This window comes from Pelodiscus sinensis, chromosome 18 (assembly GCF_049634645.1).
Source record: "Pelodiscus sinensis isolate JC-2024 chromosome 18, ASM4963464v1, whole genome shotgun sequence".
In the NCBI taxonomy this organism is placed as follows: domain Eukaryota; kingdom Metazoa; phylum Chordata; order Testudines; family Trionychidae; genus Pelodiscus; species Pelodiscus sinensis.
This window is the reverse complement of record NC_134728.1, coordinates 20,347,277-20,370,087: the sequence shown is the minus strand read 5'-3', so window position 1 is coordinate 20,370,087 and position 22,811 is coordinate 20,347,277. Positions and strand designations below refer to the sequence as shown.

Sequence of the window (22,811 nt, the reverse complement as noted above, 5' to 3'; positions counted from 1 at the left end):
TGGGCTATTTAAATCACTGCTTCATTTGCAATTTTCAAATGCTTCATTTACATCCTCTGTTGACAGAGGGATGTAGTCTAGACGTAGCCTTAATGTGGCCCAGAGTGCATTGCCCGGAGCTCTGGCGCCACCACGACTGCCATTTGGAAACACCTTACGTTGTCAATTGCCTTGCCACACCAGGGCAAAGTTGCCCTTGCACTGTGCCCTCTTGTGGTGGAAGAGGCACTGCAAAAGGTGGGTGGCACCTCACTTTTCCCCATCCAGTTGTTGGCCTATTTTGGCTTTTGGCATCCCCTGCTCCTCCAGCCACACCGAGTACCAGCTTCAACCCTTCACAGGACCTCAAAGTCCTTAACTTAAAGAAAAGCAGAAAATAGCAAAACCTTCTACCCAGGGTTTCAGGAAGGCTGCAGTTCCCTGATCAGTTCCTGCCTCTAGTTGTGTTTCCTGTTCAGGGCTCCGTGTCCCAGGCATCATGCATCCCACTACCTAAGAGTGAACGCACCCATCTACCTCTCGGGTGGCGTTCCTCCCTGGCCTCTCTTCCAGCATGCTTTGCTCATTCCTTTATGGAGCTTCAGCCCATCCTGAGCTGGGTTGAGCACCAAATAGGGATAACACTCCTCTAAGTACAGCCTGGTGGGCTAACTGGCCGCGGAGGTTGCTTTAACCCTTTTGTCACGTGTGGGGATATGCCCCCTAACACACATACCTCCAGTATTGAAAGGGCCCTGAAAAAGCCCAGGCCCATCTCTGTTTTAGCCAGCTGAGTAAATTATGATAAAAAGGAGGACAAGCCTGGATAAAATTGGCCCTAACAGAACACATACAAACAGACTGTAATGATCAGTGAGTCCCACATTAAACCCATTACATGAGCAGTAACATAGCCTGTTTATCACCGCAGATCCTTTTCCTTATATGCTGTTTAAAGGTATTATGGTATTTTAGTTCAATAGGCTGTCATAGGTCTGGTGCCAGTGAGGTCTGGAATCTGGATTTTTCCAATTAAAACAACAAAAATTTTGTAAATTGCATTTAATTGGGTAAAAGAATATTTAGTGCTTCTTATCATCAAAGGACTTGACAGACAAGCTAACCAGCCCGTCCCAGTCCCAAGGAAGTAGGTATTCTCCCAGTTTGAGTGATGTGGAAATTGAGGCAGTATGAAGACTAGCATAGGATGACATAACAAATCAGTTTCAGGGCCCGTATTAGTGCTCAGGCATTTCTGTGCTCAGCCTATTAGACAACAAAAAAAACCCAAAACTGTGGGAAATTGAGACAAATTCTGGCAGATTTTTTCTTCCCAGAATCAGAGGTTTTATCTGAAATGCTCAGACTTTCTCTTGAGTGCCAATTCTTAGGTCTACTACTGCTAGGTATTATCAGCTAATGTGAAACTCAAAAGACCATTTGAAAAACTCTAACTGAAAAGAGACTAAACAGGAAAACACCACACCAGAGGCCAGCTATTCAAAAACGCTAGACACATCATGTGATCAGATTTGCCCATGTGTGCATATATGTCTTCAAGCCACATGTGGAAATGTAGCAGCTGCACAGTCAAATTTTGTGCATAATTGTGCACCTATTGGCACAAAAATTGTGTATGTGTTTACTGTGAGTGCTTGTGCATTTTGGGGAACTGGCCAACATTTGTGGACAAATGGCCAATTCTAGTTAAAATGGTCATCAATTGTAATGTTTGAGTTAAATGAGGCTAATTGTCTCTAGAAATCACAAGGTTTGTGTTAAAGGTCTGAAGACTCATATGGAATTGCATGCCAGTTTAAAAGATCAGTTTCACCAACTCCAAGCAAAGCATTACAGACTGGGACAAATGACCCTTTGTTCTGATGTGTTGCACAGTTTAACTAACACACACCTCATCATTTCATTTTCTGGAGAAATGCAGACAATACAGTTGCTCAATCCAGAAATTCAGGTGCTTGCCCCAGTAATGATAAATGTATCCTGTATAGCCAATTTCCACATTCAGAATTCTTTATGTAACAAACTCTGCTGTCATCTCATCTGCTTGTGGTCAATCCTAACGTCAAAGTCAAGCCTTAAAGATGGCAGGGTTCTCATTGTTATGGTGTCCAGTCTGCTAGCTGTAAATACAACACTATTCAGAACGTAATATTGTTTGGGAAGGGTTGTGTTTCAGTGAGGTGAGCTGTGACTAAATTAGATCAAGCTATATTTTAACATACAGTTCTAAACTACTGAGGCCCAGGGAGTAAGGGCCTTTGGCCCTGATTCTGAAAAAAGGATTCCTGTTCAGGTAAGCACTTATGCACACATTTAACTTCATGCATATGCTGAAGTCCTTGGTAATCAATCGTTCTTAAATACTTGCTTAAGTTCAGCATGTTCTTAAGTGCTTTCCTGAATAGGTGCTCTAGATATGGGAAAATAAGAAAAGCTGCTATCAGTTGCAATGCTTTCAAGTAGCCTAAATCTCTGTGACCATAGTTATTGTATTGCATTATATTGTATGAAATAACCCAACCAAAGGCTCAGTTTTATCCATACCTTTTTATTTATTTCTGAAGTAGGGGACCATTGCTTTAAAATCCGTAGACATTAGGACATATTTTACAAGACAGTACAGTTTCTGAATGTCACACATTGATCACAGTTTCATACCACTACATGCATATCAAGACATTGATTTTTTTTAAATTAATTTTTACAGAAACAACTGGCGTGATCAATAAACTTCAACAACGAAGGACTAACTTAAAGTTACCAACCCCCCATAAAAACAAACAAACAAACACACAAACAAACCCACATAAGAGTCCAAGTGCACTAGTATATGGCTAATGGGATCATAGGTACCCCAAAACATAAGGGTGTTGAGTAGACAGTGCTCAAATGGTGAAAAAACATCTTCTGATGCACTGTCTCTATAGGGCAGTAGGACTTTTATGGCAACAACTGCCCTTCAATGTACATTTTGGGCCTAATTTACCAGAGCCTCCACTTTCCACAGGTATAAAGTGCAAAGCAGTGGAGTATCAGACCTCATATTTTCAGCTCTTTCTCACTATAATTCCACCCAAATCTGCCAGGAAAGTCCCAGGATATTTTTCCAGTTTTTATTTGGTGTAAATACCAGCTTTGCTTTTCAATTTTTAAAAAACTCTGTGCCATTTTGATTGCACTAACATACTGGCTAGTGTGTATGCCCTCCCACCTGACCCCAAGAATACACTGCTCACCTGTGGCTCATCGGCCCTATCCTGCTAACAGAGAAACATGTTTGCTGAGGTGATGGGGGGCTATGTTTTTGTCCTGCAGGCACGATAAAGTTCTGAATGGGTCTGATGTATAACTTAGGCTATGTCTACACTACAATGACCTATTGGAAAAAGGTATGCAGATTGCGCGCTGCAATTTGTGTATCTTTTTCCGATAGATTTTTCGGAAGAGGGTTTTCTGAAATTTGGCCTGTCTACACTGGGCCAAATTTTGGAAAAGTCTCCTCTTTCAGAAGAGCCTTTCTTCGTCATGGGAGGAGGAAGACAGGGCTTCTGAAAGAGAGCAAAAAGAAAAAAAAAAAAAAGCGGAAGAGCAGATGTGTTCCCTGTACATAACAGAGTTTTTCCAGGATACCTCTGTTTTCCCAGAAAAACCCCATAGTGTAGACATAGCCACAGTGAAAACCAGCTGTGACTTGCATAAATAGTCATATGTTTGTTACAACGTAGTGTGTCTTTGAGGGCATAAAGAATAGCGCATCTTCAAATGTTTTCTCTGCTTTCAAGAACTAACTTCACTGGATTGATTAAAAAGTAGGACTCTTCCATGTGAAAATTGTATACAGCAGATCAAATATCTTCTAACAACGCCTATAATACATAAAAAGGTTAAGATTGGTGCAATTTATTCGCTGTGGCTGGCCTTTCAGTCTTAGGGTATGTCTACACTACCACCCTAGTTCGAACTAGGGTGGTAATGTAGGCAACCGGAGTTGCAAATGAAGCCCAGGATTTGAATTTCCCAGGCTTCATTTGCATAAAGCCGGGTGCTGCCATTTTTAAATGTCCGCTAGTGCGGACTCCGTGCCGCGTGTAGCCGCGCAGTACGGAGTCCGCACTAGCGGACATTTAAAAATGGCGGCGCCCGGCTTTATGCAAATGAAGCCCAGGAAATTCAAATCCCGGGCTTCATTTGCAACTCCGGTTGCCTACATTACCACCCTAGTTCGAACTAGGGTGGTAGTGTAGACATACCCTTAGGTATTAAGAATTCCTCCGTATCATGGCTTCAGAGTTCAATGGAACATACAGGATCTGCCACAACAGCAGGGGATGTTTTGCTGTGAAAGCAACTCTGCACACAACCGTATAAAAGCCAATAAGGACCGAAACGTGGCCCATCCCTCCCGTCTCAAACCAACCAAACAGAAGATGAACCTGGTAGTCATATGAGGCAAGGTGAGCTCAACAGTACTTCAGAAGCAGGGATAGATGAGGATAAAAGATGAGAGACATGACAGGACAGTTCAAATGTGAAAAACTGCACAATAACCAGGAAGTACCTTGCATAGACTGGAACTGACGTGCTCTTAAATGGTCTTAATTTCAGATTAGCAAGAAGATTAAAAGGTGTGACATAGTCAAAGTAACTGATACAGTATCTGTGGATAATTCCTGCTGCAAAGCAACAAGTCCTCATCTAAGATCAATTTTAAAACCATGGAGTGAGTTTTATCATTCACTTCAATAGAACCAGGAGTTCACATCATTAAAAAGAGATAATGTAGTGTGATCATAGACCAATGTAGCCGAATAAAATGATTGTCATTCTCTTTCACACACATCTGTCTAATTATTACTGCTTTCCACCTCATCCTATCCAAGTGGTTTTTAAACAGGTGCAGTAGACAGATGTCTTCCATCCCTGAGATCACACAAAGCCTTTAGTTTTTCCGAAAACATAGTTGCTGGCGTTGCCAAAAGATCTGAATATAGTGGGATCTTTGCTCTCAGTCCAAATTCACTTATTTTATTTAATGCCTCATAACTGCAGTGTCATGAGCATCCCTTTAAAATGTCAACTGTTTATCCTTGCTCAGACCTAATGCACATCAATTTAACAGAATTAATCTCTATTTAAGAATCAAGAAGATTCTTTTCTAAGGTTCTAACATGACAATTCGTTGTGCAATGAAGCCAGAATCAAGCAAAGCAAAATCGAGCCCTATTTACAGATAAGAACAGTCGTGGCACCTGACCTTTGGTGTCAAAGAACATTTACTTACTTTATGTTTAGGTAACATCAACAACCAAGGGAAATATGAACTTTTAGCTTTCAGAAGATTTCATTTGTCATGCAGAAAAATAAATTCCTTTAAGCCCAAGGGCCTAAATTATATTAGCTCATGGCTGCAAAACACATGCTTGGAAAACAATCTTCTTTTCATTGGTGAGATGACTGGCATTTGGCTGTGTTCTTTCCTAATGCGAGAGAGCTGGTGGATGGTCAACTTTAACATCAAACTAAGCAAATGCAGCTTAATGCAATGATTTATAATAATGAAATTGGTCCATGATATGCTGTGTAACCCAAATATTTAATTGATGTGCCCTTTGGGAGGTCATTTTATATGACTGTAGATGTGTCAGAAGTGTAGAGTCATTGCATTGGTTAGTTGGAAGTCTGGCTCCCTTTCAGAAAAAGAAGCATACATGTTAAGTTCATTTATTTCCTCACGTGACAGCTGAGCCTGGTTAATGTATACATCACGGGCAGTGCACCCTTTGCTGATCAGTACAAGCTTGTTCATACTGTGACTGCTGATTGTTTACACATTTTCGAATGTGCAGCTTTCTAATTAAAGCAGGTTTCAAGTGTGCTCTCTAGAGCTGCAGGCATCTAGGAAATTTCCACAAAGAGACAGTAGCTGTGTAAATATGCAGCTGGGCTAGCAGTAGTTGCACAAGACTTTCAACTCTGAAAAGAAAATGTCAATGTGCAAATAATCTCCTCTTCTTAATTTTATGTTTAAACATTTGGACTAATTCAAAAGAGACATATTTATGCATAGATGTAGGGCCAAAGTTATCCAGGCAAACTCCCCATTGACTTCATGGGGCCACCAGAGGGTATATATATCAAGGCATTTGTTTTTCTCTTGTATTTTTGTTTCATTGTAGGTGACGTATTTGGAGAGCAGCAAAATGATTAAGAAGAACTAAGTACATGTACAAAACTTTGCCTTAACCAATTCCAAATCCAGTCCCTTTCTGGAACTTGTATATTTAGCAGAGGCATAGCGAGGGTGCAAAGGCCTAGGGCAAAGGCAAAATTTGTGCTTCCCCTGCCGCCGTCTTGTGACAGGGGCCCGAATCTGGTGCATGGCCGAACCCAACCTTTGGAGGAGGGGAAGAAGCTTGTACAGCATCTTCCCCCACCCCCTCCAGTTTGGGGCTGGGCTCCCACATGCACTAACCTGCCGGCAGAGATGGAGGAGGGTCGGGCTGGGGGCGGACAGGGGGCTCCAGCTGGCAGTGGTGGGCGGAGGAGGAGCAGGCGAGCCGAGGGATGACAGGGGGAGCAGAGGGGAACTAAATTGGCATGCACCCTCTTCGCTATGCCACTGGTATTTAGGAACTTGGATAAATAAATGTTCTCCAAAATTCCTGGTTTTGCCCAGGGCTGAAGGGGGCTATATCAAAATACAGAACAATTGCTTGCCTTTGCAGTCTTTACTTAGGAAAAAAAATTTCACCGGGTTTGGAATTTCAGTGGGAGCGTCCCCTGAATAAAGAAGACATCATCAGGTCTTCAGGTTGGAAAAGAGCCTGCACTTTCAGTTCTGGTGCGTATCCTCAGGGCTCCTGATGGGGGGGTGGGGGGTGGAGCAAAGAGGCGTGGTGATTCAAAGGAGCGTGGAGTTCCTGACAACCACCACAGCTAATGCAGCAGCAGGGGGCAGCCAGAGCGCCAGGCCCTTTAACTTGCTGCCGGAGGGGAGGCACCCCACACTCCAGGGAGCAGCAAGGGCTGCCTGTGAGCTAGAGACACCACTGAGGGCTGCCTGTCCCAGTCTGCCTGAGGCCTCGCCTCTTTGGGGAGCCCCTGCACCCCGCTTTGCCCAGGGGCCCATGGAAGCTGTCAGCCCCCACCCTGCTTAGCCCAACTCTATTTCTAAATTTTGTGTAGTTGACTTCAGCACTAATTATGATGATAATGGTGCTTTCCAAATCTAGTCCCTTATCCACACTGGGCAAGATTCTGAATTTAGCTGAATCAACGTAAATCTGGAAAAACTCCCCAGAAGTCAAAGGGTGCAGTTAAAGGTCGAAGTCAGTAGAGTTCCTCCAAATCTATACCACTGCATTTGGTATCATTGTCTGGCCCATTCGCTCTTTTTCAAAAGAAAACACATCTTAGTTTCCATGTACTGTCCTTGAATCTTGTTTAGTTTTAAGGACCACTAGCAGGAAAACACAAATACACGACAACATCAAAGAGACTCTGTGACCTTTTGCAGACCTATTTCAGTCGTTCTCAGAACAGAGACATTTAAAAAAAAGAAAACCTCAGGAAATCAGCTATGTAAATGAACACAATAGCTGCTAATATATTATTCTGTAATACAAAAAAGAAGAAATTTGACTTGTTCGCCCTATTATAAATTTGCTAAAAATACAGATATATATTTATATTTGTATATATATATATATATATAATATTTAAAATCTGAACAGAAAAATAGACTACTCTGGAATGCATGAAAGTCACATGACTTTTCCATACATCAGATACTTATAGAGCCAACACAATGGCAAACAGATGGTACAGAGATTACTAGAACGTCTGTACTTTAATCAAGATTTATTTAAAGCCATATTCTGACCAACTGGGTGATTCTAAAGCAATCTAAGCTAATGCTTGGTTCATTTTGGTTACTGTAAATGTAATAATTAGTAAAACAGGAGAGCTTTGCTAAAGAAATAGATATAGGAGATGCTTCCATCTCTCCATTTTGTTGACCGTCTGAGCTATAAATGCCATACAGTTTCCATTATTTCATTACCTTACCCAGGAATTCTACTATTTGCTTAAAATGAGGTGCTTGAGAAGTCTAGTAAAAAGGATTGGAGATCATGTTACATGGAACTTATCAACAGTGAGAACCTGGCATTAGCAACCTTGTCTTTGTGATGACTTTTAAACATCCCTGTTATTTATTATAAACGGTTCCAGCCATAATTCTGTTAAAACATAAATATACAATAGATACAAATATTAACAATACATTACAATTTTACAGAAGAGAATACTGTTTTTTTCCTTAGAAATGTTTATCATGTTAGCTGCAAGGGAAGAAAAGGCTACAGTTTATCACAGCCATAGTTGCCAAAGAGACCAACCGCGTAGGGTTTGTTTCTATGTGACGTGCACGGATGAATAGTCCCCAGGCCTTTGACACAGTATGTTCAGAAAGAGAATATGTGTTCCGTTGGCATTCTTCCTTCTTCTTCTTTCTTCTTCTTTTCTTCTCTCTCAGTGATTCTTGAACCTTTCATAAAATGTGGGTTTCACAGGAGAGTCTGGTTTTGTTTTTCCTTAAATGTGCTTAGGTGAAGTTTCTAAGAAAAGGCACTGAGAAATCTACTACAATAAGTTTACTGCTGTTTTCCTTTGTACAAAGCTAAAAGTCAAAAAAATCTTTTACCACCTGGTTAAGAAAACTGCACCCATTCTTTCCACAAATAGATATATATATTTTTAAAAAGTTGTAGATTGTGTAAGACACAAGCAAGAACCCAGACATCATGTGCACACGGTCCTTTCGATTGTGATGCCCCTTGCTGCAATAGATAAAACTTTTATCAGCTTGCTTGATGCATGGTACACAGTAAAGGCCCTGAATGCCAGTTATTAGTGACTGAACTTCAGACTTTAGCTTGATGCAAGAGATATAAAATATTTCCCTTCCAAATTTTAGAAATCAGGGAAACATTTAGTAAATGAACTGTAAAATGAAGTTGGTCTTTAAATACCTATGGGACTGGGTGAGTATTATGTTTTCAAAGCACTGCCTTTTCTCCTGTAATGAGTACAGCCTCCCCATCTAGCTTAGCTTTTCATTTGAGAGTAGATTTCCCAGTGCTTACATATATATATATTATGTACACACACGCACACATATATATAGATATATATTTCTTATTCAGACTTTATTTCATTAAAATAAGTTAATCATATTTCATTTTTCACTGGGCACAAAATGAGAGCTACATCTTCACACACAAATAAGAAAGAAATGCTCTTCCAGCATATTATATGCTTAATTGTACATTATTCTCTTTCTATAAGAAATCTATAGGACTTTGGCCATTAAGACTTAAAAGGTAGAAATTTAATGATACTTTTGACAGCCAAGTTCAAAAGTGATTCAATAAAATGCTACTTTAATGGTAAGACTACATGGATGAGATAAGGTGTGTGTCACATTCGATCACACAAGGCAGAGAGAGGGCCTTTGGTTACAAGGAGAGTTGCACCAGTTGTTTTTATTAAAAAAATGACAATTATTAATTTATACATTTTTGTTAGTGCCGTTTACAAACCAAATACATCACTTTGAATGAATGTGTGGTAACTACTACATTGTATGGCTATCTTTAAATATGATCACTTTCCTGATATGTAAAATATGACTTTTTTTACATGAAAGCATCAGCTCTAAAAATATTTAAATTGGAAATCACTATTATTTACTCTATCAAAAAAGTTATTTTTTCCCTGAATTGATTTTTTTATTTAATTTTTTTTACATTTGTGCTGATGGCAGACATGGCTGATGACTGAAACATCGAGATTATGCTGAGACTGCTCTCTTTCAACGATATCGTTTCCATTCTATGGCCTAGCAGCCAGTGGAATCAATCAATACTTAAAGTTCTATCTGCTGGAAAGTTATCTTTACTTTACTTTCTAATAATTATTTTTAATAAGTATCTCAGCAACACACTACATTAGTTCCCCTAAGTACACTTGTATTTACGATGGACCGAAGCCTGAAGTCCATAGCCAGGCAACATGCCCATTCAAATTAATGAGTTTTGTAAAAACTGACTAATGCCCCTCAGAACTGGCCCTAGATAAGTGCTCTGCAGATGTTTCTGTATGAGCAGGTACTTTTATTTATTTTGAGTACTCACGGTATAATACTTTGCATGGAATGAGGTCTGTTCTCCTGTTACTGGGCTAATGCTTGAGGTCTTTATTCAGTTTGTTCTTTCTTTCATCTCCCTCAGGAAATTTCCTAGGATTTAGCCTTATTAAGACATGAGTAAAAAGTCCGAGGAAGAACCTCAAGCTCCAACCCAACATAAGGAGAGTAATCTGGATAATTGCTCTGCATACTCAGTGCAGAACAGATCCAAATATGTGTACAGTATTGTGCCAAGGGCAGATCTATCAAAGCTATAGTTACAACCCATAACGATTCTTAAAACATACATGTGCTTATTGCTTTCATCTGTACGTGCTGCATTCATTGTTACTGATGGACAGAAGCATAGTATAGCATGGACAGACAGTTACATTCAGGACCGACCAACAGCTATTTTGCAATAGAAAGGAACAAAATACCAGACCCCAGACCCCGACAGTTTATCTTCCTAGAGATGTAAAGTATTCCTTATAAAGTGATACCTGATATTTATGTACCAAGACCTGTTGCATGCAAATAGTTACACATCACAGCAGGTACTCATAAATATGCATCAAACTCTTATTGATATAAGTTATTTACAGTTTAGCTTTACAATGGAAATAGACAGAACATAAAGTGTTACCATCACAGTTATCACAGGACGGATTGTGTTTTGTTACAGGTGTGTAACAAATCACAGCCACGACAGGAGGCACAAATGAAGATAGTGATTGTGTAAAGTGCTAGTTTCTTACACTCTGGTTTGTTATTCCACCTTCACACACAAACCAACCCCAAAAATAAAACCAAAAAAGCCATCAACAGAAAGTGCTTTTTTTAGGAATATTACAAATTAAAGAAAAAATATTTCCTACACAAGTCAACATAACTGTATAGGACTATGTTTAAAACCTAAGCTGGTTACTGTTAGTTGCATTTGCTTAAAATGGTCGTTTAAAAAAAATGATTGAATATCATTAAGCTATTTGACCTGATTTGCCTCTTACTTATATCCATTCTACATGGGTGTAACTTCACTGGTTTCTACGGCGTCACTCCTGATTTACACCAATGGAAGCTACAGCACAAATCAGGCCTGTGGCGTATAATTAAATAAGTCCTCTTTTTGCATATTTAGTTAGCACTTGCATATCTAGTCATTCTGCACCGGCTGAGTGCAAAATGCTTCAGTCTGGCTCGTTCCTTTCCTCCTACTTCATGAGCTAGATTGAGGCTGACCCCTACATAATATGGAAGTCAGAGTGGGAGGAGCATAAAAAGCCATTGCTGCTGCTCTACACTCTAGTGTAGGGGCCAGCTGCAATACAAGCAGTGTACAAGCCTAGAATGCCTGGACTCTCCAAACAGAGCAGGCTCCTGGGCCCCTGCCTTCAGCACAGGACAGGCGGTACGGGGGCAATAGACTAATAAGAGGGAGCACCTTACACCCTTTCCACTCAGGTGCATTCTCCCACAGTAACCTGGAGGAATTCTGGCTGAATCAGCCCATGTGTGCCTGGAGACACCACCTTCTGCACAGCCCCTTCACATGCTGTGGCTTAGAAGCCTCGCTATAGCCCCAGAGTAGATACAGGTTTAGCAATGGGCAAGTGCAAGTTTCACTACATTCAAGGGGGCATTTTAAATTAGATACAAGTGGTGCAACTCACCCTGATGATATTTCAAAATAAAACATCAGGTCCTACAGTATCTGGAAGAATTAAACACACACAGGGCATTTTCATAATTTATTTCTCTAGACCACTTATTTTAAATAGACATAAGCTGAGATTTACCCATAATGCAAGAATTCCCTGTTACCTTTAGACACTGTATCCTTCAGAAAGAGAGATTGCAGATGGGGATGTCTGGAACAACTGCCCTGAACCAACAAATATTGTGTTTCTGATAACTTTTATACCAGTCCCACTAATCTGTTCCAGTGTTCAAATCTGGTTGCCTTGGCCTCTTCTATGGAAGTAACTCAGATCAGAGGTTAACATTTCCAAAAGGAGATCCATCATACAAGAGGATTGAATGCATATTTGGTCATGCTGACTTCAATGACGGACATGAAAGGAGATCAAAGTGTGAGCAAGACTTGCAATCTTTATTTTCATTGATGTGTTGTAGGATGAATCAGGCAACATCTTTACAGTTGTCCCACAGAAGGGCGTTTTCACAAGCCCACAGCAGGCCTTCTCTCAGACTCTGAGAAACAACGGGCTTGTTTCAGTCTAAGTTTATGCCATGCAGAAGCTCTCTTTCTTTGTGTTGACTGTAAAGACATTCTTTTTAATGTTCAACAAGTTTTTTTGGAGCCACACGTCAGATGCTTTGATCGTGGGTGTTAGCATGTCCTCCACCACCTGGTAATATATGGACCTCAGGTGAAATGTGATTTTCTAGTTTGACAGTCTCTTGACTGCCTGGAGGTTTTCCAGTGATACCTTCCATGGAGTAAATGCAGTTTTGTCCTATAAACTTAGGTGAGGTGGGTAAAGCAGCACTCTCTAGATGGTTCTTCTCCATTCTGTAAATGTTATCTTTTTGCCTTAGATAACCACTGTTTGTAACATTGTACTTGGGACTTACATTTCCCGGAGGGCTCGAGTCATAAAGCAACTGACCTTCATCATCTGTGTCAGCATCTATATATTTATGTATGCTGGCATCGTGAAAGTTGAAAGCTATTGCTATCTGCTTCTCTGGCGACGTTGGGGGTGTTCTAGCACTCGCCGTTGTGTAGATAGAGGTTTCTGGACTCACTAAAGAGCGATCAGAGCGTATGGAACTGTCTGCAGCGGTGGCAGCTCCCCTGTTCTTGAGAGCATCTGGATATATTCTCAATATATTTGATCCTGGCACTAATGTGCTATTGTCATCTTCCATAAAGTTGACTTTCAGCGATCTTAATTTTAAAGGGTTACTGGCTTTTATGGAACTGTTGGGACTTTCTATGAAAAAAGTAGAGCGATGGCTGCCCTCGGGATGTGGGTTTATCTCCATGAACCTGGTTCCACTTCTCTCTGCCCTGACTTGTTCCTGAATTGGATTAACACCCCCTTTGCATGGAAGTGTAGCAAGTGGACTGTGGGAGAATCTCCCAGTGTCTGGGAAATCTGTAGCACAGCTTATAAAACTGTCAATGCTTGACATGCTCCTCATGTCAATGATCCCGTCAGCACGAGTGGTCAGTAAAGGAACCATAGGGCCAGGAATGGTCTCCATTTCTAGCTCTTCCTTTTGCTTTCCAGGATGACCTGTGTCTTTCGTGTTGAGGTTTGGCTGTGACTGAGTCTTTGCCATTTTGTTGTACATGTCCTCCAACTGTTGGACATTCAGGTGCTGAGGGCTGGAAGAGGACCGGGCCTTTTCTGGAGATCCTTGTTCCCTGGTTTCAAAAGATTTACTGGAGCTAGTTTCAGAGAGTGTTCTCTTGGTCCATTTCCACTTGCTGGGGGATAAATGATTGTCCTGAACTTTATCTTTTTTGCCTGTGCTTTCTCCATTCTTTTCAACCACAATATCCATCAGTTCTATACTACGGGCAAAAGCATCCTTCATATTCATGGAGACAATGCTGCCATTTCTTTTTGCTCTTTCAAGTGCTTCTCTGCGCTTGATGGCTTTCTCCTGCCTCTTCTGCTCTTTGTAGAACTCAGAGAAGTTATTTACAATAATTGGGATGGGAAGAGCAATCACCAGCACCCCAGCAATGCAGCACAACCCTCCAACTATTTTGCCTAAGAGAGTTTTGGGGTAGATGTCTCCATAGCCTACTGTTGTCATGGTGATAGTTGCCCACCAGAAGGAAGCTGGGATGCTCTTGAATTTTGTGTCATCTTCATCTTTTTCTGCAAAAAACACTAAGCTGGAAAAGATCATAATGCCCATGGCCAAAAACAAGATGAGTAATCCAAGCTCATTATAGCTCCTCCTCAGTGTAAACCCCAAGGACTGTAAACCAGTTGAGTGCCTGGCAAGCTTTAGAATTCGGAGTATCCTCATGATACGAAATATCTGCACCACCCTGCGTACATTTTGGAACTGAAGTACACTTTTGTTTGATTCTGTGAGGAAGATAGTGACGTAATAGGGTAAGATAGCTAGCAAATCAATAGCATTCAGGGGGCCTTTGAAAAACTTCCATTTCTTAGGCGAGGAGAGGAACCGCAAGAGGTATTCCATTGTAAACCATGCAATGCACACTGCCTCCACGTGGGCAAGCTGAGGGTTGTCTGTGGTTTGTCCAAATTCATCCATGCCTTGTAGTTCAGGAAGCGTATTAAGTGACAAGGCTATTGTAGACAACACAATGAACATGATGGAAATGATGGCCAAAATCTGCAAAGAAAAGAGAAACTAGTTAGTTCCTCTTAAAAGATATGCTCCAACATTTAACCTCATCAGCAGTAAAACACAGGATATTTTCACTGACATATCTTAGGCTAACTCTGCTCTGAGTCATTCAAGTGTGGCTTCCATATATAAAACATAACAAAATATGTTCTAGAAAGGTTTCACTCTACAAACTGTTTTTCATAGTGGCTTGTATGCAAAGAAGGTTGAACACGGATATTCCAAACCAGTTTGTTCATCTCTACCTGTTCGAGGCACTGGTTTCAGATAGCTAAACTGTCTGGAGGATTGTGAGGCAGATAATTCAAAGGAGTACCTTTGTATTAGCCATCTATAAGGCACCCATTAAAGTCCACCTGTAGATGAGAGCCAGATATCCATGCAGTTTGGGGATGCATTTGTGTATGCAAAATGTGTGTACAAATACACCACATTTAATGTACAGTTAACATCATTGTGTTCATTTGGTCACTGCATGTGCACACGGCTAATAATACTCACTTGCATGTCTAAATCACACCTCCCTGGCTGTGATGCCAAAATCACGTAGAGAAAAAAGGAGACAGGTGGCTTTTAGCACATGCAGTAGAGGCTCATGCCTTTATCTCCAGTGGTCCCAGGTTCAATCCCACCTGGAGAACTGGAGTCTGTCGGCATTACACATTTACAATTGTACCATATGTGCCATAATTTGAATGATGAAGACTGGCCTGGTTGGTTCGAAAGCTACTAAAACTTCCCCAAGTTTTTTAAAAGAGATCGTAGAATTCAAAAATATTCCATATTTTGCCTGATCAGCTTTTCAAATTCATCATCATAGCCTGGGACAACAGCTAATTTACTGGTGAAAATCAAATGAAACAACTTTGAGAAGGTCAGGGCAGGTCGGTACCAACCACTAGAGAACACACCAGTCATTAGAAACCCATTCTTGGAACAAAGGCCACACCTATACTTACTGTGCCGGAGAGCGTTCTTCTGGTGACCCTCTAAATTGAATGCTGAGGGTGCTCCCGATTGATTGTTTGATTATTATTGAATGATTTTTATTTACATAGCTGGAGTTGGATACCTGAAGCAGACCTTCCGGGTATAGTATAGACCTGACCAAAGCGTGCAAGGAGAAGAAGAAAATGGCTAGAATTTTAAAAAGTCTGTTCCTGAATCACTGATTGTACAGAGATTAGGAAGAGGTACAGTGCTGGATTAATCTATGCTCAATACAACTTTAAGATTGTGTATCTGAGCTGTCTTCCTGTAGATGTTGTATACAGGCATTAAAATTGAACGTGTTCACTTTTTTTCTGTTCCCCTGCTTTCAAAAGCTGATGACATTTTCTTTTAAGTTATTTGTGAGATGCTCTAGAGTTGACAGACAATCCGAGATGCCCTTTGTCTTGGTGATGAATTAATCCTACTGCTTGCTGACTTGGTGGAGGATATTTCGTTTCTTAGGCTATTGGCAAAATATGGAAATGCATTCAAAACATACATGTCTATGACTATTTTTATGTATGCTTACTTCTCTGCTGCTCAGCTTTGAAAACTATATAAAGTCAAAAGCTGCTTTGGGTAAATATACCACAGTATACAAAGAATTATAAAATCCCATGGCAGGACGTCAACACAGTGAGTTGAAAACATGACAAAGAACTCATTCCCCACCCAATTTGACTTGTTAGAAATGTTAGTCTGGCATACAGTGACACTGTTAAACTGGTTTTTATGCACTAGCATCAGAAATTTCTGACAGGAGCATTAGAGAAAGAAACTCTGGCATATCACAGTTTCACTTGTAAACAGTGCAAATATCATAGCAATCAGGATGGCCCAAGCTTTTGAACATCTCTGCCTGCATGGACAAGAGCGAAAACAGAACACAGTGCAACCTCACTCTTGCCACTGTGGGAGAAGCATCCATTTTTCATCACACACACATTGCACCTGTCTCTTACTCAAGGAGTGCAAATTGGATGTATGTCGCAATGCTTGAAGTGGGCTGATGCAGTACACTTCAGATGTGGGTTTGGAATAGAAGTAGACTGTATATCCTTTGGAATCAAACAGTTAAAGAGACACTGACAGGTAATTTACGCTAAAAAATGTTTATTTCTATGGGGTGTTTTAAGTGTTAAAACATCCATTTGTAATTTCCAAAAGTTCCATAACTTTTTTTTCAAAACAATGTAATGCAAGACATTTTTTTAAAGTGACTAAAAATATCTCCCCTGTAAATTTTGTAACCCAGGCAATTAAATTAAATGGAACAAATGAACAGAGCAAATGGTGAAAAGGATATTGGATTTTTACAATTCACCACGGTCAAGAATTAAGTTATTGCTGGAAACATAGGTAGGAAACTTCTCTTTTCTAAGTGTTTCTTCCCACTCTTCTTAAATATAACTTTATTGTTAGAGAACTGGAAATGCACAAGTCACCAGAGACAAAATACCAGTAGGAAACAGCTTAGAAATTAATATAAACAAGTGTGTGAACTGGATGCCAGACAAAGGTAATCAAGTATACAATCAGACCATGAATAACAGAAAAGAAACAAGGAATAGGAAATAAACTATGCCAGCCCATACATAGCCAATTTTTTGTTTTGGTGAACAAAGTGGTGAAAAGTGGAAGAACATTTCACATAAACATTGGCACAATGAATTATCAAAAAGTGAACCCCCAGTTGGAGATAAGATAATTTCTTCAGTGTCAGCTCTGAAATGGCACTGATTGATAGATTTTAAGGCTAGAAGGGACCACTAACTAAGGCTATGGTTGAAGTACACATTTTTCTTGATGCAAGTTATGTCAGTGAACAGATGCCAAAGTTTGTATATTGCACAAGCATATTTGGCTGCTTGCATCAGCACTGCACGTACTTACCAGAATTGCTTGCTTATGTCAATACAAAGTGCAGTGCACTACAGGTACCATATGCTGCCACCCCATGCAATGCCTTTTGGGAACTTTTATCTGTGGATTGCGAGGTAGAAATTACTCTCATGGGCCCGCTGGGCACTAGGGGTCAAATTGTCAGCCTGCAGCTTTCTCCCTCTATGTCCCATAATTTCATAGAATCAGGGTTGGAAGAGACCTCAGCAGGTCATCAAATCCAGCCCCCTGCCCAAAGGTGGACCAACCCCAACTAAATCATCCGAGCCAAGGCTTTGTCAAGCCAGGACTTAAAAACCTCCAGGGCTATGTCTAGACTGCAGGCTTCTTTCGAAAGAGGCTCTTTCGAAAGCATCTTTCGAAAGAGTCTCTTTCGAAAGATCGCGTCTAGACTGCAGGCGGATCTTTCGAAAGAGAAATCCGCTTTTTCGAAAGAGAGCACCCAGCGAGTCTGGATGCTCTCTTTCGAAGACGGCCTCTTTACATTGAAGAACGCCTTCTTTCGAAAGAGGAACTTTCGAAAGAAGGTGTTCTTCCTCGTAAATTGAGGTTTACCGCCATCGAAAGAAAAGCCGCGTTCTTTCGAAATAATTTCGAAAGAACGCGGCTTGAGTCTGGACGCAGGGGAAGTTTTTTCGGGAAAAGGCTACTTTTCCCGAAAAAACCCCTGAGTCTGGACACGGCCCAGGGATGGAGATTCAACCACCTCCCTAGGGAACCCATTCCAGTATTTCACTATCCTTCTAGTAAAATAGTTTTTCCTAATATCCATCCTTGACATCCCCCCTGCAACTTGAAAGCACTGCTCCTCGTTCTGTCATCTGCCACCCCTGAGAACAGCCTCACTCCATCCTCTTTGGAACACCCCTTCTGTGCCTTTAAAAAAAATCCCACAAAAACCACACAGCATGTCTCAGTCTTCACCATCTCTGACAGACGCATGGTGCCCACAGAGCTCCGCACTGTTCTTATTAATGCTGCAAATAAAGGGTGCGTGATTCTCCTGCATGTGTAAACCTGAAAGAAATACCACATCAATGCGGGAGGTGGGAGCATCTTTAGGGACAGCTTGCTAGAGGACAGACCAAAAAATCAAGTCCAAGTGATTGGTGTCATTCACAGAGCAGCTGCAGAAGGCGAATTGCTCCTTCTGGGCCTGAGAAATGAACGCTGATTGGTGGGATCACATCATAATGCAGGTTTGAGATGAGTAGCAGCAGTTGCAGATGTTTCAGGTATGAAAGGCCACTTTCCAAGATCTGTGGGCCAAGTTTGCCCATTGACTCCAGCACAAGGACACCAAAATAACAGCAACACTGACAGAGGAGAAGTGAGTGATGATCACTGTGGAAGCCTGAAACTGTGGATTGCTTCTGATCAGTGGAAATTCATATTGGGAGTCAGAAGATCCACTGTAGAGGCCATTGTCATGCAAGTGTTTAGGGCTGATAATCATGTCTTGCTACTCAGGACGGTGACTTTCAACCATGTGCAGGACAGATTACTTAATTTATTGCAATGAGGTTCTTGAACGGCAGCCGGAGATAGATGTCTCACACATTCCTATTTTGGCACAGCCAATCTCGCCACAGATGTATTACTGTTCTGTCACTAGCATGCAAGCACCGGTGGATCACTGGGGACACTTCATTAATATCCGTGTCGGCTAGTATGGTCCAAAAAGATGCATGACGCTTGCATCTTTAAAAATACAGAACTGTTCAGAAAGCTGCAAGCAAGGACATTCTTTCCCAACCAATGGATTACCCATTGGCTATTTGGAAATGTCAGTAGTAATTCTGCAGGATGGAGCCTACCCCTTACTCTCTCTGGCTCATGAAGCTGTATACTGGCCACCTCACAGCACCAAGGCAAGATTTAATTTCTGACTAAGCAGTTGCAAAACAACTTTTGACTGTGCTTCTGGTAGACTGAAGGAATGCTGGCAGTGCTTATTCACCAGATTGAGTCTCAGTGAGAAACGTACTGCAATCGTTATAGCTGCCTGTTGTACCCTGGATAATATTTGTAAAGCAAAGAGGAGAAGGCTGCTTCCAGGGTGGAGAACAAAGGTGGAGGGTCTGTCTGCTAGTTTTGAAGAGTTAGACATAATAGCTACTACAAGCCCGAGCTATTAGTGCGCCCTGGGCCCCGGGAGCATGGCCCTGCCCCCGGGCGCGTGGCGCATGCATGGCCCCGCCCCAGGTGCATGGAGCATGCGTGGTGCCACCCCCATCCGGCCTGGCAGCCCTGTGTAGCACCCCCTACAATGGGATGCCCCGGGCGGTAGCCAGGTCAGCCCGTACCATGGGCTGGCTCTGACTACAAGAGCCCACTGTGGAGCTATGAAGTTGAGGGAGCACTTTAATGGTCAGGCACAGTTGTGCTGTGTGCTGGAATGTTCTCTGGGCCTCTGCATTGGGTGTTGCTAAGAACTGTGTAGTGCTTGCTATCCACTTATAATTATGACTGTTTTCCTGGAGCTATGAGTTATGGGCTGCTTACTGCACATGCCCAAGGACTGTTTGCTTTGAGTACCAGGGTGCTTTCTGCAATATTGATGGTGAGCTAAGAAAGATAATTTTATTCTCCAAAACCAGAACCTTATTAAGTGAGAAAAAACCATGTGCAAAACACCCACAGGCAATGTAATACAAACTTTTAATATAAATTAATGGAGTGGAACTTCAGCAGTGGCAAGGCAGCAGGTGTGTTTGTCCATTTCAATGCACAAATGCAGGGGCTACACAGACACCAGTGGACGCTTGAGAGGAAAGGGATGACCTCAATCTGGAAGCTGTGGTTTTCCTTGCTGCTCCCCAGCATGAAGTGGGAGGGATAAGAGTGTCAAGTATCAGAGGAGTAGCCGTGTTAGTCTGAATCTGCAAAAGCGGCGAGGAGTCCTGTGGCACCTTATAGACTAACCGAAGTGTTGGAGCATAAGCATCTGACGAAGCGGGTCTTTGCCCACGACAGCTTATGCTCCAACACTTCGGTTAGTCTATAAGGTGCGAGGGATAAGAGTGTGGGCCGTGGTTGGGATGGGTATGTTGGAGAGAGGGGGCAAAGCGACCAATGGCCAGGAAGTTCTCCAATGCAGGCAAAGGGTGAGGAAGTCTGTGATTTTTAGACCTGTAAGGCAACCAGAGTCTGCAGAATTTGTATTTGCTGCCTGAGAAGACCCATTTCTCTCTCTTTATCCTGCTATGACTTCTGGACCTCTCATTTTGGCTGCTCTTTCTTTTTCCATGCTGTGGATCATACTGGTTCTTCAAGCCCTTTGTTTGGGATCTGATGCAGTGCTAGTTTGCAGGATCTCACTGAATGTGTTCTCCCTAGTACACCTCTTCCTCCACCTCATCAGGGTCAAGCACTCTGCAGGCTTGGTGGGAGCAATCCTCAGGGCCACCATGCCAGCAGCTGCTGTTAAAAACAGACAGGTGCCCTGCTGGATTTACAGTCACAATGCAAAGGGAAAAAATGCCATTTCAACCCCACTTCACAGATTTCAGAAGAAAGGATTATTGGCCCTTTAGTTTTGGGGTGCCTCTGCACAGCAGCAGTCTCTAGCTCCCAGCAAGGTGAGTATGGCCTCCCTTGTTGCAAAAAGCAATACAACTTCAGCCCCTATTTAGAGGCTGTGAGTACAGGGCAACAGCATGGAATACTGGCACTATTTTCCACAGCCGGGGGTGATTTGAGCAGACATCTAACTCCCCAGGGCAACAAAAACACAAACAAGGCTGCTACGGGCATCCTGAAGCCTTCAGGGCTTATCCACCACTAGCCTATGTACTACAATGGTGCCTGGGGAACTCATCTCTGAGTGGCATGGGACAATGTCCCACCATGGAGGGAGAAATAAGGCAGCCATCCCCGAGGGAGAGGATTGAAAGGAACCTCCATGGAAGTTTCAATTGAGATCTGTCAAGAGAATAAAAGAAACATCGGTGTACACATAAAGGCTACGTCTACACTGGCCCCTCTTCCGGAAGGGGCATGTAAATTTCACTAGTCGTCGTAGGGAAATCCGCGGGGGATTTAAATATCCCCCGCGGCATTTAAATAAAAATGTCCGCCGCTTTTTTCCGGCTTTTAAAAAAGCCGGAAAAGAGCGTCTAGACTGGCCCCGATCCTCCGGAAAAAGTGCCCTTTTCCGGAGGCTCTTATTCTTACTTTGAAGTAAGAATAAGAGCCTCCGGAAAAGGGCACTTTTTCCGGAGGATCGGGGCCAGTCTAGACGCTCTTTTCCGGCTTTTTTAAAAGCCGGAAAAAAGCGGCGGACATTTTTATTTAAATGCCGCGGGGGATATTTAAATCCCCCGCGGATTTCCCTACGACGACTAGTGAAATTTACATGCCCCTTCCGGAAGAGGGGCCAGTGTAGACGTAGCCAAACAGAATGCCCTGCAAACCCCCGGCCCTCATCCACCTCATGTATTCCCCCAGAGGGAATGAAAAGCAGATGCCAACTTTACTTCTGTCTGTTGTGCTGCTACTTCTTCTCATGTCAGTACATCAGGGAACAAGCAATTCTTGGGTCTTATTTACTTGGCCATGGGCTGGTGACATCTTTCCATTTAAACAGGGTAACGAAAAATGCATGTACATACTTACCCACATTCCTTTCTTCTTCATCAGGCTCATAAGTGCTCAGCTAGGAGGATTGGCTACATAGAGGTAGAGTCTTGAAGAGGTCCTACAGCTTGATATGGCTGGAGCCTGGTGCTGTATTGCTCTCCTCTCTCCCTTGCTGTTTATCACAGGAAGCTCTATCTTGGGCTCCATTGAGATATTCAGAGTGATCTGGTCTGTTGGGTGTCAGCGGGATCTTTGTCAAGAGTTTATGGTTAAAGGAGCCGCTCCATACGACACCACTAGATCTAGCATTGACCCGTCTGACCTCGGTGGTATCCTTTGCTTTTACAAGCCACTGGTGCAAATCCTTACTGTATCCCTTTGCCAGCATTCCCTGCGAACTCTGTGTGTAGATCTCTGCATTTCTATAGCTGCACTGCCGTTTCTTCCTACAGGACCAAGAGATGCAATACCTCCTGCTGACTCCAGGCAGGAGCGTGTCTAGTGCATGGAGCTGGCATGGTTGTTAGGCAGTGGAGCACAACTAGGTTGAGTTGGTAAGTATGCTTACCATGCAGGGCAATCAGGAAAAGGCACTTCTAAAACATGCTGGGGGAGGGGGAGAGCTTAAAGAGGGATGAGACCCCTGGGCAGTGGAGTTTACAAATGTACCCAGAGCAGTTGCTATTGCAGGACATGCGGCATGGTGGGACAATGGTCTGGAGGACTGGTAGGGTCAACACAGGTCAAGCAGTATTTACGCTTACACCTTGTTGGTCTCAGT

The 22,811-nt window shown here is 42.3% G+C and overlaps 1 protein-coding gene across 2 annotated transcripts in view; it reads right to left on the bottom strand.

The window, feature by feature from the left end:
* Nucleotides 1-4,246: 4,246 nt before the first annotated feature.
* The window catches only part of KCNB1 (potassium voltage-gated channel subfamily B member 1), a 246,991-nt gene continuing 228,426 nt past the window's right edge, over nucleotides 4,247-22,811 (bottom strand). For both annotated transcript variants that reach the window (XM_075901227.1, XM_075901226.1), the window contains exon 3: nucleotides 4,247-14,539. In XM_075901227.1, coding sequence (XP_075757342.1) covers nucleotides 12,521-14,539 — 2,019 coding nt within the window. In that variant the 3' untranslated portion in view covers nucleotides 4,247-12,520. The remainder of the gene's footprint in view (nucleotides 14,540-22,811) is intronic.